A 17965-nucleotide genomic window follows, 5' to 3' on the forward strand; every position below is an offset into this window, starting at 1 on the left:
GGCTCAGTAGTCATGGCTCACGGGCTCTAGAGCACAGACTCAGTAGTTGTGGCATATGGACTTAGTTGCTCCGCGGCATGTGGGATCTTCCTGGACCAGTGCTCGAACCCATGTCCCCTTCATTGGCAGGCAGATTCTTAACCACTGAGCCACTAGGGAAACCCATGTGCAGTTTTTTATCATTGTTTCCTATTAATTTCTATAGCTTATTTTTATTTATTTGTTTCTCTAGATAAACTTTAGATACATTCTGTCATGTTCCAAGAACAAATACTAGTTTTGGTTGGAATTCTATAAACCTACACATTAACTGACACTTTCATAATTTTTACAAAGAATTACTATTACTTAAAGGGCCACTTACTGAACTTCAGTGGCCTGTGATTATAAACAAGGAATAAAGTTAACAAAAATCCTTTTGGCATAAAATTATTGTTTCATATTCAGAATGGTACATCTAAATTCTTGTCCCTATCAGACTAACATTGGTTAATATTTTGTTGATATTGTTTACAGTGAAGTCATTCAAGATTTTTTTAAAGCCTTATTCTTGTAATATACTGTAAGCTTTGAAATTATTTTATTTTCTACTTTTTGTATAATGAGCCATATTGTGTTTGCATTTAATTTTTATAATTCATTAGGTTGTAAATAAAAGCAAAATTGTTCTTTCTTTTTGTCATATATAAAATTCTTTTTGTTATATACTAAGATTTTTATTAGTAAATCATTGCTGTGTAATAATCTTAGGAAATACTTAATATTATATTGTTTGGGAAGTATTCAGATTATATTTTATACTAGTATAAAATTGATGAATACCATACATTCAACTTGCGAATACTGGCATAAAATGGTATTAATATTTTCTTTCTTTCTTTCTTTTTTTCTTTTTTTTCTACTTTCCCAATTCACAGTGATGCGGTTGACTAAGCCTACTTTATTCACCAATATTCCAGTAACATGTGAAGAGAAAGACTTACCTGGTATGACACATGCTTTATCCTACTTGCACCTAGGGAAAATTTGAAACCTGGATTGCCTTACCTTGGAATAAGCCTAACCTTGCCAATCTTATGCTAACTCTTTACTGCATTATTTGTTGCCTGTTTTTGTACATGTGAATGGTGGCCATCTGAGTAATAGGTCTCAGTCATAATCTATACATCAAAATACTATTGATATCCCATGGCAACAAGAGACTTTTATTTTAGTTTTAGTAAAAATACATTCCTCATAATGACACTATTAAAATTTCATTTATCCTCAAATGTTCCATCAATGTATGTTAGCATTCCCTTTATTTAAAAATCATTGGAGCTTTCTATATATCTCATGACCTACATTTTCCTTTGTTCCTGAAGTGTTCGTTTTCTGTAGAAACAGAATTTTTTTGGCATGCATTTGTTGTAGTGAAGATTAGAAATTAGATTTTTTTAAATATAATTTTTGTTATGAGATTATTTTTTTAAATATCTCTCCCAGCTGTTTCTTCACATAAATAAAAGTTATTTCCAAGGTAGGTGTTAGAATTTGATGTTTTTCTCTTTCTACAGGAGACCTCTTTAACCAGCTCATGAGAGATGATCCTTCAACTGTAAATGGTGCAGAAATTTTAATGTTGGGAGAAATGTTGACTTTACCACAGAATTTTGGGTAAGAATGATATGTTCACATTAGAAACACAACAACACTCTGAAGCCATTACAAATCATGTTTTAAAAAAGTAACTATGGGATGGCAAAATGCTCATGATACATGTATGTGGCTGAAAACAAAAAAAAGTTTTACCAAAATTATGCTATGTGATTCTGTTTTTTTTTTTTAATTAAAAAAGTAAGATGCATACCAAAATATTAACAGTGGTTCCTGGGGTGGTAGAATTTTAACTTTCTTCTTTAGATCTTATTATATTTTTTAATGCCTACATATTCCTTTTATTTTAACTGATTTAATCTCAGTGTCTTTCAGAAGCAGCTCTTTTATTCACCATCACAGCCCTTTACCAACTTAAGTTATTGGACTTGTCAGCTCATTAGGAGTTCTAAATATTTTATTCCTTCTCTTGCTCTTAGCTATTCTCTTACTCTAGATTATTACTGAGGTAGAAGTCCCTGGTTCCATTCTGTTTGCAACTGAGACAATTTTAGACCAAAAGGAATTTTTCAGGTTTTTTCAAAAGATTTACAGAATGTGGTCATTGACTAGTGTCTTGAAAGCTTAGAAATATATTCATGTAAAAAACGTATTTATATTAAAATATTTGTATAAATATATCTACATATATTTATATGTTTATATGCATTATATATATAACATATAAACTAATGCCACTAGTCATTATTTTTATTAGAATGACTTAGAAAAATAAAAATAAAATAAATTGGTAAAAAATACGCTGAGATCAGTAACTTGGTCTCTTCTAGATTCGGGGCATAAGTTATTTCAAAAACTGCCTTTCTGTAGCCTCCTCAGTATCAAATCTTCAGACTCTCAACATGGATCTGATTTCAATGACTTATTTTTAGGAGGGCTGGCAGTTTTGGCAGTAGTTGAGGGTCAAGATATATAGCATGTTTTATAGATTAAATCTGTATTTTTAATTGCACTAGGTAATGAGTGAGCAGCCTAGTGTAAACAAAGAAATATTGAAATAGTATTTCACCTGATCTCTATCCTTTAGTAATTTCTCCATTTGACGTTCTCAGTGGTGCACAAATAGAAGATTTATGATAAAAGTTGAATGGATTTCTGCCTAAAAATTTATTTTATTTCACAGGAATATATTTTTGGGAGAGACCTTTTCCAGTTATATCAGCGTTCATAATGATAGCAATCAAGTTGTAAAAGATATATTGGTTAAAGTAAGTGGCATTCTTATTTGGGATAATTTTTTTTAACTTTTTAATTTCTCTTCTTATGTGTTGAAACTTCATTAAAATGCCTGCTTGATACTGGACTTTTTAATTGTCATTAATAACAACTATTAATTGAACACCTAAAGTTCTAAGATATGCTATGCACAGAATCATTTTTCCTTATCCTCAAAATTTGTGATAGCTTGGATGAGAAAATGTACCACAGGTAAATAACACTTTAAATTTTTGTTAATAATTTGTGATTAACATAATAAAATTTGAAAGAGGAGGAAAGATCACTGGGGATTGCATCATTCAGGAAGGCTTATTGAAGGAGAGGGAGCACAAGAGATCTTGAAAGAATGGCAGGATTTAGAAGAAAAGACAAAAAGGGACATGGTAATCGGAAGCAGAGACATAGGAATACGTAATGTGTTCTTGTAGCAGTGAAAAGAATTCACTTAGTAAGAGTAGGTAAGGTTGTAGAGATATGTAGTAGCCATACAGTGGAGCATCTTAAAAGCAAGACTAAGGCTAAGGTTATTTTAAGACAGTATGCAGTCAGTGGAGACTTTTGAGCAGAGGTATTCAGGCTATGTTGGAAGACTGTCATGAAAACATTGTATGGGATGGTTTGTAGGAAATAGGCCAGTTAGAATATTCTTGCAGTTTTGAGAAATCAAGAGAGAGAATATGCTAGCTCAGTTAAACAACTGGAAGTTTATTCCCAAAAAGAAAGGGCATAAAAAAAGGAAAAATTCATCGTATGTTGTTGAGAAGTGGTCAAAGCTGTCTTCAAGTGGTGAGTTTAGGTCACTAGAGCATCGCCTATGGAAGGGAAAGGGAAGTCCAGTTAGAATGAGATTGAAAAATGATCAACAAGTACTAGAATTGAAAAAGATCTCAGAGAGCAAATATTCCAAGTTCCGTATATGACCCAACTTCCAGAAACTGGATGCAAATTTTTGCATACATGTGCATATGTTTGTCACTCTATGGATAGGGTTTCTGCCTTTCATTAGATCAGGGGTTGGCAAACTACAGCGTGCAGGCCAAATTTGATCCATTGCCTGTTTTTGCAAGACAGTATGAAGCTATGCTAGGAACGAGCTAAGAAAGGTTTTACATTTTTAAATATTGAAAAGAAACAAAGCTTATTTTGTGATGTGAAAATTATATAAAATTCAAATTTCAGTCTGTAGGTAAAATTTTATTGACACATAGCCACACTCATCCATTTATGTATTATCTGTGGCAGATTTCAAGCTATAACATCAGAATTGTGTAGTTGCAAAAGCTGTATGACCTGCAAAGTCTAAAATATTTGCTATCTGACCTTTTAAAGAAAAAGTTTGCTGACCTCTGCATTTGATTATGAAAAGGACTGACTTTCAGAACTTCTAGAATGTATACTTTTTTCCTGTCATACAGTTGGCATTCAGTAAATGCTGAATTTATTTTTGTTAAGATGAATAAATCAGCAAATGTGTGTAATTTAAGTCAATGTTAAAAAGAACAAATATTACCATAATGTATTTCTTATAAAATATGTGATTATATTTCTGTGGGCTTTGCTCAGTATTAATTTCTATAAAGGCAGTGGTGTTTGGCATAATAACAGAGATAGCTAATGTTTATTGAGCAGTACAGTGCCCACCAAGAGTCTTCTTACTCTTAACTAAGAACTAGCATTTTGTTTATCATTTTACAGACTCCAATTACATATAAATTAGCTCTTCTTTGCCTGCTTTTCTTTAGTTCCCCTTAGTAAATTTTCATTCAAATCTATATTTCCTTGGGTGCCTTATAATTATCTCCAAATGTTTTTATGAGGGTATTTAGTTCACTTTGAATATTGTGTTGCAGTTTTCTTCTGTTTCACTATTGGTTTGGGGTGGCAGTTTGGATCAGTGAATTGTTTAAATTATCATTGTGTGTGTTTTTTTTTTTATAAATGCAGTCATTCTTTTTTTTTTTAATTTTTTTTTCTTTAAATTAATTTATTTATTAATTATGGCTGTGTTGGGTCTTCGTTTCTGTGCGAGGGCTTTCTCTAATTGTGGCAAGCGGGGGCCACTCTTCATCGCGGTGCGCGGGCCTCTCACTATCGCGGCCCCTTTTGTTGCGGAGCACAGGCTCCAGACGCGCAGGCTCAGCAATTGTGGCTCACGGGCCTAGCCACTCCGTGGCATGTGGGATCTTCCCAGACCAGGGCTCGAACCCGTGTGCCCTGCATTGGCAGGCAGACTCTCAACCACTGCGCCACCAGGGAAGCCCCTGTGTGTTTTTTTTAATAGTATTTTTGTATAGATTAAGACTGTTGCTAGCTTTGCATTCTGTGAAATGCAGTTTGGGGTGCTTTGATATTCTTAGTTCAAGAATACTCTCTTAGAGCCTTGCAAGCAAAGTGTCGTTTCTTTATCGGGTGGCTTTTGGGAGGGTGGTGGAAGAAGAAAGGGTTGAGTGTTCCTCAGTTTTTCTCTTTCTTTTAAGTGACAGCATCCTCAATTTTCTCCTCCTGCTTCATTTTCTCTTCACTGACAGTTTCCAAAAGGTTCTTCTCCTTTTTAACTCTCTTCTTCCCCTGAATTGTTATCTTTCCAGAATTGCCTCTTCACCATTAAACATACTGTTATGTCTCCTGTAGGCTGTGCTCTCATCTTCCAGTAATGCACTTTCTCAGTATTTTGACACTTAGGATAGACTTTGTCTTTCTGGCAGTACTTTTCATCATTCTTAGGCCTGTCTCTACCTTCCTTTTCTCTCTTAAGCTCAATTTTTCATGAACTTCTCTTGTTCTTTGCAAAGACTTATGACGAGAGTATGAGAAATAGCTTGCAGAAATTTGAAGTTTAGACATTTGCTGCTCTCTAGCTATACTAACACTGAGTTTGTATAGTTTTTAAATTTTATTTATTTATTTGAGGATGACTCGGGAGATTCAGTTACTCTACTGCCATTACTTCAGCTACTCAGAATTCTGCTCTCAAAAGTTTAATTTGTTATAGCTCTTGGAATTTTGGAATGTGGAAAAGAGCTTATGAATCTGTACTTTTTAAATTCCTGTACTGACATCTTAGTGTTGTTTTTGAGAATAAAAATGCTATATAATCTATCATGTTTAACTGGAAACCACTAGGGGGTTTTTTGTTTGTTTTTTAATTGAAAAATAATTTTCAGCAATAAGTCTGGAAACCTTAGCATGCTACCAAAAAATGAAGTGTTCTATAAACAAAAGACAGGGTAGTGTACTATAAGTAAAAAAATAGTAGGGACTTCCCTGGTGGTGCAGTGGTTGGGAGTCCGCCTACCAATGCAGGGGACACAGGTTCGAGCTCTGGTCCGGGAAGATCCCACATGCTGGGGAGCAACCAAGTCCGCAAGCCACAACTACTGAGCCCGTGTGCCACACTACTGAAGCCCGCGTGCCTAGATCCTGTGCTCCGCCACAAGAGAAGCCACTGCAATGAGTAGCCTGCACACCACAACAAAGAGTAGCCCCCGCTCGCCACAACTAGAGAAAGCCCACACGCAGCAACAAAGACCCAACGCAGCCAATAAAAAAATAAATTTATTTTTAAAAAAATAACGTTAATGATCTGTACCATTGGTTGTTTATTTTTATTTTATTTATTTATTTTTGGCTGCATCAGGTCTTAGTTGCAGCTTGCAGCCTTCTCTCTAGTTACGTTGCATGGGCTCCAGAGTGCACAGGCTCTGTAGTTGTGGCACACAGGCTCAGTAACCCCACAGCATATGGGATCTTTGTTCCCCGACCAGGGATCAAACTGGCATCCCCTGCACTACAAGATGGATTCTTAACCACTAGACCACCAGGGAAGTCCCTGTACTATTGGTTCTCAAACTTTAGAAGGTATTAAAATCATCTGGAGGACTTTTTAAAACACTGATTGCTGAGCCTCACCTCCAGTGTTTCTGATTTAATCAATCTGAAATGGTGCCCAAGAATTTACCTTTTTTTTTTGGCCACACCGCGGGGCTTGTGGGAGCTTAGTTCCCCAACCAGGGATCAAACCCAGGCCCCTGACAGTGGAAGCGCAAAGTCCTAACCACTGGACCGCCAGGGAATTCCCAGAATTTACATTTCTAACATGTTCTCAGGTGATGCTGATTCTGTTAGTCTGGGAACCATACTTTGAGAACCAATGGTGTGTAATAGGCATTTGCTCATTCATTCAACAAGTATATATTCCAGGCACAATTCTAGATACTGGGGTTATAGCAGGAAACAAAAGAGACAAGGCCTCTATTCACTTGAAGTTTAGTCTACATGTTTTTAAATGCTTTTTTCTTATTTTTTAACATGAATTCCTTAATTATACCGAACTCTTTCTTGATCTTGAGCTTTTACACTTAAGGTGTTTTGCTTTTTTTAACTTACTTAAAATGATTCTCCATTTCCCTTTTCCTCTCTCCCTTTTTAAATCCTGTTCATCCAAAAACCAATTTGCAGCATGAAGCCGACCCTGTAATTTATATTGTATTCCCCTACCCCAAGCCAGCCCTCCATTCCTCCTTTACTCTATATTATTTTCCCCAAACATTTAAATTCCCTAGGGGCAGGGATTTTGGTCTGTTGTTCACTGGTGTATCTCCAGCTCCTGGAAAAGCCCTCATAGGTAATTAGGAAATAAATGTTAAGCGCAGCAGTGTTTATAAGATGAAAAAGGAGAAAAGTAAAAGTGTTCAGCCATATATAATACATGCTGTAGTTATGATTAATGTTTAAAAAATGATACATAGGAAAACACATTGGACAGAAAGCCCATGGGTTTGACTGTTTCTTTTCTTTTCCCCCTCTTCTCTAATTTCTAAAATGTTTGTTAAAGAATTTTGAATTTCAGCTTCATTACTTACTGGTTGTATAACCTAAGGGGAGTTGTTCCTTCCATGTGCCTTGGTTTGTCTGTAAAATAGGGATAGTATAATGACCTGCTTCAGGGTTGTGGGCATTAAATGAGTAATGTGCTTAGACCAGGGCTTTGCACATAGTAGGTGCCCAATAAATGTGAGCTACTACTGTTTAATAACTGAATATAATAACAAAAAAGACAGCACTAATAAATATCCCACTTGGAAGTGCCTGCATTAAGAATGTTAGGTTAGAATTAACTGCAGAAAACGTGTTAACTGATTTAAAAAAAAAAAAAAAGCTTTTAAAAAATCTGCGCCCTTATGGACAAAACCTCCCCTAATCCCCATGACTTAATGTGATCTTTGCTTTCTCTGAATTTTTCTTGACATTTGCCTTGAAGTTTTATCATAACTTCATTCAGTATGCAACAAACATTTATTAATTGCCTACTGTGTGCCAGGCACCATGTTACAGTGGTGAACAAGAGAAGGCAAGAGGTTCCTGCCTCAACAGACCTTACATCTTTGGTAGGGGAGACAGAAGAAAACAGGTAAACAAAATCATAAATAAGGTAATTATAGATCATAATAAATGTTACAAAGAAAGTTAAAATTGAATGTGATAGAAAGTAGCTGAGATTAAGGGAGGATGCCATTTAAGAGAATTAGAGAAAATGATCAATGTTCAAAAGGAATAAGGGAGGGAATATGATAGAAAGTAACTTGGTAGGGGCAAGAGAGAAAGTGATCCTTTCTTAGTTGATGACTTTAATGCTGATCTCTAGTTCTACAAATCAGCTGGTCTCTGACATCTAATACTGTTTTGAATGATTATTTACCTTTTACCTTTTAGTGTTATATACTAACACATGTGTACACATGTATATATGTTTCTGTAATATCCATCTGTATATATATAAATTTCAAAACCGTATGTTCATACTGATGCCCCAAATTCCAGCCCAGCACCAAAGGTTTCATTGCAGGCTTCTCCCTTTCCTTATTTGTACCTTTTTTTCTCCAAAGGTAAGAAACTTGTCTCTTGTTATCCATAATATATATATTTTTTGTTTAGTCCTAGTATACATGTAGAAGTTTCAGAACTGCTAATCCATACCCCTGCAAAACAGCAAATGGGCTAGCTAGAGTAAAACATTTGTGTGCCATTCTTTTCATTTTTAGCTTTTGTCTGCCAAACTTAAGTTAGTTCTTTTTTTCCCTTTCCTCCTCCCAGCATGGTTGTGTTCATTTGTAATACAGTTAGATTCATTTGGTACTGTTTGTATTCCATTTTGGATTCCCCCTACTTTATAGCTGATTTTATCAATATTTATTTTTAGGTGTGTGTGTGTGAACCATTACCCTGTTCCTAAGCATCAGAGCTATACAAAAAGATGTACACAGAGACTTGTTGCTCTCTCTTCATCCCTACTTCCTTGTTCTTGTTCCCCTGTTCTTTCCACCTATACTTATCCACACCCTGTAGGTAACCAGTCTCATTTGGATTTTATTCTCTCTTTCAAGGCTGATCTTCAGACAAGTTCTCAGCGTTTAAATCTTTCAGCCTCCAATGCTGCAGTGGCTGAACTTAAACCTGATTGTTGTATAGATGATGTCATACACCATGAAGTAAAGGAGATTGGAACACACATGTAAGAATTAATTTTACTAGATCTCAGAGGCTTTTACTTATATATGCCTTTATTTGAAATTTTTGCCTTATTTCCACTTATTCCACTTGTTATTAAGCCTAAGAACCTACTTCAGAAGGAATTTTATGTACCATGTTTACATACTTGCCAGAAACAAACTTTAAACAAAATGTTTATTTTTGAAAGGAAAAAGTATCTTAATTTATCTTCACTTATCTCTAGTTTCATTTTTGCATCTACAATCTTATCTAAAAATAAAAGTCCATGCAAACCTTTAAAACCCAGGTAGCACTCTAAAAGTACATTTATTCTTTTGAAATGCTAACAACTGATGTTAATAACATTTATTTTTAAATTCACAATTTTTCAGTTCTGTATTTAGCTGTACAAATATACTCTACCCTGAGAGTTCAAAAATAGAGAACCAAAGTAAAGGTAGGAGGGAAAAAAAATCTCAAATTCTGTATTCCTGGCCTGTGTATGTATTTGAATGTGAATGCTGTATTTTTCTTTGTCTGAGAGAAAAATATGAAAATTTCAGCCAGCTAAAGTAATTTTAGACTTCTCTATCTGCCTTACCACCCCCATATCCAGTTGATTCACAAAGTCCTGTTAGTTCTTGTTAACTGTCTCTCAGTAGCCTCTCTTCATCTCCACTTAACGTCACCATTTTTGCTTCTCTTCTTTGTCTTAAAGAAATATGTAATATTATCTATTATTTAATTCATTTTGGTGACAAGCTCTGTTGTAGGCACTTTTTAATATATATTCTGTGGTTGCTATGAGCTTTGAGTCAGATTTTCTGGAGTTCAAATTTTAGCTTGATTATTTATTTAATTATGTGATCTTGGATAAGTCACTTAACACTTCAGTGATCTCCTACTACCCTTAGGAAATTCTAACTATGTAGGTTTTGCAGAGCTCTCCACAACTAATCCTTACCAACTACGTACTCTAGTTCTCACCTTCATGCTTCCCTCCCTCTCTACTCTGCAGCCATATTGGACTTCTTTTACCTCTGAACTGCTCTGTGACTTGAAATGTATCCTTCCCTTACAAAGGAATGCCTGTGTCATTTTGTTTAGTTTACTTTTACTTCGTCATATCTCAGATTCATCATGACTTTCTCAAAGAGACTTTTTGACTGCCTAGACTAGATAAAATCCCCCTTCTTGTCTATTTTATAGCATCCACAACTTGTCATTTTTTTTCTATGTCTTTTATGCTTGTCATTACTTACTGAGTGCCTGCCATTCCCATTAAAGTATGAGTTCCACAAAGTCAGCTGCATCCCCGGGATTTAGCGAGAACAATGGTCAGTATTTGTTGAAATTGATTTTATTGAAATGACATTAAATGTGTAAAATCCCCATTTTACAGAAAATGAGACTCTTAGAGAATTTAATAGCTAGCACATAATGGCACAGAACTCAAATCTAAATCTGACTTCATAACCTGTACCTTGCTACACTGCTTCCAACTGTGAGCACTTGGAGAGCAGGTATTGAGTTTTGATCAACTCTAAATACCGAACACCTAGTTTAGTACTAGGTACAAGTATAAAATAGAGACTAAATTACCTGTAATGTCACCACCTAGTATAGCCACTATTATAATATTGGTATATTTCAATCCTTTATGTGCATATATATAAAAAACAGATGTGTATAAGTAATAAATAATATTTTATAAAATTTTGATCATATTACACATGGTTTTATCTTTTTTAATACACCATGAACCCAGTTGAGTCAGTATTCTTTGAAAACATTCTTTTTAAAATGACTTTATCTTACACACTTGGACTGTGTATTGTAATTTGTTTACCCTAATGTTGGACTTCAGATTATTTCCAGTCTTTCACTATTATAAATAATGCAGCGGTGAGCATCTTAATATTTCCTGTAATAGATTGCTTGAAGTGGGTTTACTATAGGAGCATATAAGCATTTTTAAGACTCCTTTCCTGAAGGATTCTTTTCTAAATTTCTCATAACCACCAACAGTATAAAGAGAGTCAGTTTCTCTAAACTCTCACCAACCCTGATATTTCTTGGAAAGAATTTTTGCCAAATCCTACGATAAGGAAAAATCTTATCTCATTATTTTAATTTGTTTCTTTGACTACTTGTGAGGCTGAACATTTACACATTTTTGTTAGTCGATTATGGTACTACAATTTATGTGTATATCCTTTTCTTCTATTTTGAATGAGATATTAATGTTTTGCTCACAAGAATTTCTCTTCATATTGTTAGAAGCATTTTTTCCCAGTTTGTTGTCCTTTTTAAAATTTTGTTTTAGTGTTTTTGATTTATCCAATTTCTCAATTTGTGGAAGTCTTTTCCTTTCCATTGCATTTACATTAAAAAGTCTTTCTTCATCCTGGAATTTTAAAAAAATTTGTATTTTCTTCTAGTTTATATGAACTTAACTTTTTACATTCAACTATTTAGTTATCCTGTGATTTATTTTGGCTTATGCTTTACTTTCTGAAGAAAAAAGTTTCTGACTTCCTGCTCTAAAAATGGTATATCTTATTTTACTAATCAGAGCTTTCTTGTTCATGGAATTATATCCATATCTACTGGAACTCTCTTTTTCCTGCTCTAGGCTCATTTGGCTACACTTTCGTGTTATTGGTATAAATATTTTCCAACTTCGTTGGTAGAATTGAAGTGTAGTAGATTAACTATTAAAAAACAAAGTTGAAAGTGATTCAAAATCATTAAAACATCTTTCTGTTTCAGCTTGGTGTGTGCAGTGAGTTATACAACTCAGGGTGGAGAAAAAATGTATTTTAGAAAATTCTTCAAATTTCAGGTATTGAATATGACAGTGGTAAATAGTGTTTAGATGCCCTTTTTTCCCCTAGGAAATTACTACTATTTATCTGCAGTAAAAACAAACTCCAAATAAAGCAAATAGCTTAATATTTTTGGATTTGTCTTATTACTAGCAATCTAAAGTTGGACTAAAGTAAGTTAAATAAAAGCAGAGAAATTATCATTGTGCTTACTAGCAATCTAAAGTTGGACTAAAGTAAGTTAAATAAAAGCAGAGAAATTATCATTGGCAATGTAATGTTTTATCCAGAAAAAAAATTTGTTGTGTTTTCATTCCTTGACAAAACACAAAAGAATCTAGAAGAAGGATAAAATGAGTGTAAAGTCCAGACAAAGTAAGTGTAAACAATATCAGATTTCTAAAGAAATATTTAAATGAGAGATTATTGTCTTGGGCTAAGTGGACCAAGCTTCCTTCAGAGACTTCATGAGTCACTGAAATTGTAGTTAGAACTTTTTATTTATACACAATTTTCAAAGTCCATAATCAAAAATAGTTAAAAACCACTGTTTTAACACATGTATGTGTGTGGATAGGGAAATGAGATTACCATATACAGTTATGTAGAGCTAGATATGATACTATATATATTTTTCATTCCTCTGTTTGTAAGTGGAAGAAAAAGTACCAGCAATAGGAAGAAAAATTTTGCTTTATTCTATTGCTTTTGTTATCACTCATCTGTTTAAGATTTTGCATGCCTTTTAAGAGAAAATAAAAGGTTTGATTGCTTATTTTGATAAACATGCTTTGTGAAATATATGGAGAGAAATACACAAAAATATATGTGTTCAGTTTAACAAACTATTATGAAGTACAAATCCATATAACTCATGTAACTATTACCCAGTCAAGAAATTACGGTGGCTTTTTTAAAAATGCATTTGGGATTGTTTTTGTTTTTACAAGAGTATTGCATACCCATTAGAAAAGTCTATTACAATTAAAATTGGAAAATGCCTTTGACAGTTTTAAGCCCTATGATTTAAAACAGATAAACAAAATAAATGGTCAAATGATAATAATCTCCTTTGATTGATATGCTTTATTCAACTAGGTTCTCAAACCATTGGATGTGAAAACCAAATTTTACAATGCAGAGGTAAGTGTTGAGCACTTAATGGGATTTCAGGTTCAACATTAAGATCTTATTTGACTAAAATTCTCATGTATTACATTTCTTTTCATATCAGAGTAAATTGCTGATATGACTGTGAATTACTTGTGAAAAATGAGCATAAAGTTCAATTGAAAGTGAATAATTTCACTGCAGATCTCTTTTAGTCTGCTGTTTTCAACTGACATGGAATCAATATGCCTTGATTTTTATTCTCGTTAATTTTGTGAGGCTTTCACCCCCTTTCATTAAATGATTGCCCTGTGCTTCCATTTAATAGTTGTTGTTACTGTCTAAAAACATTAGCAATCTGTTAAATATTTTATAAATGTGGTTGTGATATTACAAAAATTGAAGTGGTAGATCCAACCCTGCAAAAAAGATTTAATATTCACATAGAAAAATATTAAGTAGAGCTCAGTACATTAAATTCTTTGTCCTGGGAAGTCAGTGTGCCAGCCAGAGTTAGGTTGCTAAGTTTAGTGAATGGTTTGAAATGCTCCTTGGGAGAAACAAATTTGGCAAAAATACAGAAAGAAGTAACTTTTAGAATAGAAGATTATCTTCTTTCCTAACAAAAGAGATAAAATAGAATTTTCCATAAGGAAAAGGTTTTATGGCTTGGATTTCTTTTACAAAATTCTATTTTATCCTGGTATCTAGATCTCCAGAAAAAGCAGATTTCTTAATGGGCCTTTTACCCCCCCAAAATCATGTGTTTCATATCACAGTGATAAACTCAAAGATATTCAAATGCAGTATTTTGAAATGAAAATTTTGTCTATTACTCCAAAACCAGGTGATCAGAAATTTGTAGTCACATGTCAAATTTGATACATATTTTTACCATCAGCATCTGAATTTTTATTCACTATAAAGTTTATACTACAGCTGGGCATACTAAGACATCTAAGATAAGGAACCTAACCTTAAAGTAAAAACCTATTAGGAGAAAAGAAAAAAGTGCATAAAATAACAAAAGTAGCTGGTATAGTATATAGTGAGACGAAAAGAGCATGACACAAAAGGATGTGCTACAGGAACTCAGGGGATGAGATTCTGGAGTAGTCTAAAGAAGCTTCATGGAAAAGGAAGAGAACTGCATCAGTGTCTAGAAGGAATAGGTGTTAGAAACGTCAGAGTGTCAGAGCAGTGAAGGCATTCCAAGCAGAGTTGGAAATACAAGTGGAACATAGAGTACGTAGTGAAGAGTATACGTATTTGATGCGAGGATACAGTCTCATCAAGGAGATTACTAGACATTTAAAGGCACATACAGGAAGGCACATATTAAACTATTTCAGGTTTTCTTTGTTGAAGTATGGTGGTACATTAAGATACTTGTCAAGTAGTTTTATCACAGCAATATTCAGAGTGAGTTGCAAATTGTTTTTTAAATTGCTAGTTATTCCATAAATAACATAAAAGTAACATACTCCCCAAAAAGAAAGGAAAAAACCCACAAGTCCACCACACTAAAAAGTAGTTGGTTCTTTATTAACCCATATTCTCTTTCAGTCTTTACTCATTTATATATAATATTCTGTTTTTATAATCATAGTAACAATTTTGTTTGCTTTTTCAGTTAACATTAAGTGTAGACATAATTTTTAATCTAAACTTTGCCAACAAACTTCAGCTAAAAAATTTTAGTAAAATTCTGAACTTTTGAAAATAGACATTTTTTTAAAAATGAGGAGTGAACAAATAGCATTTAGAATCTCTCTAAGATATTTGGTATTACCTATTAGGCAAACAAATACTGTTCTGCCTGTAACATGAAGCAGATTCTATGGACTCCATCTAGGAAATTCAGGTAAATTGTAGGAGTTAGTTAACCACTCTGATATCAGTAGTTCATGTTTATTACACTATGCCTTAGTCCTTACACGACAACTGTTATTAGCCCCACATTTGTCTCAAACATGTTTTTTATGCTGCTTCTAAAAATTCTAATACTATGTGAATCACCTAAGGGAAAACAAGAAACTTTTTTTGTGAGAAACTTTGTTGTAGTCTTCTAATATAAGAAAGCCTTGTAAAAAAAAAGAATTGGTAACATTAGAAGCTAGGCGTCAAACCTTTGGTGACAGCTCCATGCCAGGTACTAAAGAGAAATAAATATAAACTGAACATCTTCCCAGTCCTCACGGTATTTAGATCTAGTGGAGGAGACTGACATGACATAAATACAGTGTAAGCATCCCCACCCACCCCGATCATGAAGTGTACTTATTCTCTGGGAACATAGGTGAAAAATGATTTCCAGCTATGTGTTTGATGAAAGAGCTGACATTTGAGATGGCCCTTGGTAAATAAGTAGCTTTAGCAATATATATGTGAAAAAAAGACAAACTGTGAAATCTGTTAACTCTCAGTTGTCTGAAGTGGTCTAGCCCAGCATTCCCTGAAGTGTGATCAGTGGAACTCTAATCACCCAAGATCCTCCTTGAAAAAATGATTCCATTATTAGATAAATTTAAGAGAAGCTATACAGTGTGTATCTATTCTGAATGTGGCAGATAGTATATGCCCAACCTAAGTAATCTATGAAGAATTACAAAGTGAGTAAAGGATTTATAGAACTAGAAAGGCATGGGATATACCTCTCTCCCCCAAGATATGCCCTTGAATATTTGCTCCTGTTTAAGTATTCATCTATAGTGTTCTTCTCTATTCATTTAACCTTAGCAGTTTCACCTTTTTAGAAGAATGATTTGTCATATTTCTTTGTGTTACTTTCTGTTTACTTCCTTGTTTTACTAATGCTGTCTTGTTTAGTAAATTTAAAAAAATGCAGAAATGCATTTTATTTTAAAGTTAGTTATTCTTTTTCTTTAACATTTAATCTGATTTTTCTAATTTTTCTTTTTTATTTTTCCATTAGAGTGACCTCAGTTCTGTGGTAATTTGATTTTTTATTATAAATTTATATGCTTTTCTTACTTACCACTTTTTGACTCTGCCTAATTAATCTCTCTTTACAAAACATAGTGGAAAAACAAAGTTAGTTGTGAATATACTTACGTGACTTCAAAAACATGTATATAACTTGTACTTTTTATATTATATTGATCGTCTTATTCTATGGGAAAAAATACATCAAAGATTAAATTGTCATATTGAAACAATTATATTCTTATTTTTAGTGTGTTTCCTGTAGGTACTTTTAAAAAGAGGCATATTAACCTTGTTTAAAATAGCCTCAGGATTTTCAACCTCTTAATATAAAATATCCTACTATACTTCAATTCTTTGAGTAAACTGTGTAGTTGAAATTCATCTTCAAATGAGCAGTGGTTTTAGTTTTAAGTCTGGGTCAGGTAAAGATGGCCCTTTGACAACAGTAAACAGAAGAAAATTAAGTTTTCCCATGTTGACTAAAATCATATTTTCAAATTTCTATTTAATATAAGCAGCATTTGCTTATAACACATTATATACATGATAAAAACATCAACTGCCTTAGCACTGAATTCTTAATTTTTTAAATGTCAAGTTATTTCATGCTAACTGTTCAAACTAGCTTAATTTTCCATTATGCAGCTTGTTTTTCTTTCATTTTATCTAAGCTCTTCTAAGCTTATGCAGAAATTGCATTTTTAAATTTGAAATGTGGGTCTATGGTTATTTTTTTTAAAGCAATGGATCGATGGGATATTTTTTTTTTGAGAAAAAGTAACAGAATAATGCCTTTGAGTGTGTACTTCTTTTAAACTGATAAATCGTATTTCTATTTTCATTAGAGCACATGTGCCAAGGACTAAAGGATCTGTTTTGTTTTAGATAATAATACATTAAATTATAACTTCATCATTATATTTTTGCAAATGATTTCTACTTTCCTGGATTTAGTGTTAAAAAAGCTCATAAGTGCCAAAAATTTTCGGTCATAGTTTATTTTATTTCTGTATATATATTACTATGAAACTTCTGAATAAAATAATTCTAGAATATCCTTAGTATACCATTTTATGTATAGGTTTTTATCAAAAATGAGCCAAGTTTTCTGTTATCCTCCAATATATACCCCCCAAAATAACCAAATAGCATAAAAAGAAGAATGTTTAACGTAAATAATTAGGGAATTTAAAATATTATGTAAAAGTACATATGTAAGTTACCCATTGACTGAAATACTGCTGTATAGCACCAGTTTTCACTAAGTCACTAAGACCACAAAATACCTTTTGTTTGATTTAAAAACTTAAAGATTTCAAGTATAATTCACATATTTTTTTGCTCTAAATATACATTTTCAATGAACCAAGAAATCACTAATGACTACTTAAAAAAATGCTTTAATTATAAAGTTAAATTCTTATAAGATTATAAAATAGGTTATTTGCTATACTATCTAAATTGAAGTAACATGAAAATTGAAATTAATAAATTATGCTGGAATATTATAACAAAGACCTAATTATCTTAACACATCTCTGAAATGATAGGTGCACAGGTATATTCATTATACTAAATTGCATTTTCACATTTTAATGACTTACCAGAAAATTTAGGATATATGTAAATGAAATTCCAGTTAAGCGTTTTTGGATATCAATACAAAAAATATTATAGTTATCCCCCATCCATTGTTTGACAACTTACTAGTTGAC

At 33.0% G+C, this 17965-nt stretch overlaps 1 protein-coding gene across 5 annotated transcripts in view; it reads left to right on the forward strand.

The window, feature by feature from the left end:
* TRAPPC13 (trafficking protein particle complex subunit 13) overlaps positions 1 to 17965 on the forward strand; it is a 35458-nt gene that overhangs the window by 10152 nt on the left and 7341 nt on the right. For 3 of the 5 annotated variants that reach the window (XM_059916479.1, XM_059916480.1, XM_059916483.1), the window contains exons 2-8: positions 918 to 986; positions 1557 to 1656; positions 2780 to 2864; positions 9258 to 9385; positions 12136 to 12208; positions 13290 to 13334; positions 16237 to 16254. In XM_059916479.1, coding sequence (XP_059772462.1) covers positions 918 to 986; positions 1557 to 1656; positions 2780 to 2864; positions 9258 to 9385; positions 12136 to 12208; positions 13290 to 13334; positions 16237 to 16254 — 518 coding nt within the window. The remainder of the gene's footprint in view (positions 1 to 917; positions 987 to 1556; positions 1657 to 2779; positions 2865 to 9257; positions 9386 to 12135; positions 12209 to 13289; positions 13335 to 16236; positions 16255 to 17965) is intronic. The other 2 variants (XM_059916481.1, XM_059916482.1) reach the window with 1 other exon arrangement.

Source organism: Balaenoptera ricei, chromosome 3 (assembly GCF_028023285.1).
Source record: "Balaenoptera ricei isolate mBalRic1 chromosome 3, mBalRic1.hap2, whole genome shotgun sequence".
Classification (NCBI taxonomy): domain Eukaryota; kingdom Metazoa; phylum Chordata; class Mammalia; order Artiodactyla; family Balaenopteridae; genus Balaenoptera; species Balaenoptera ricei.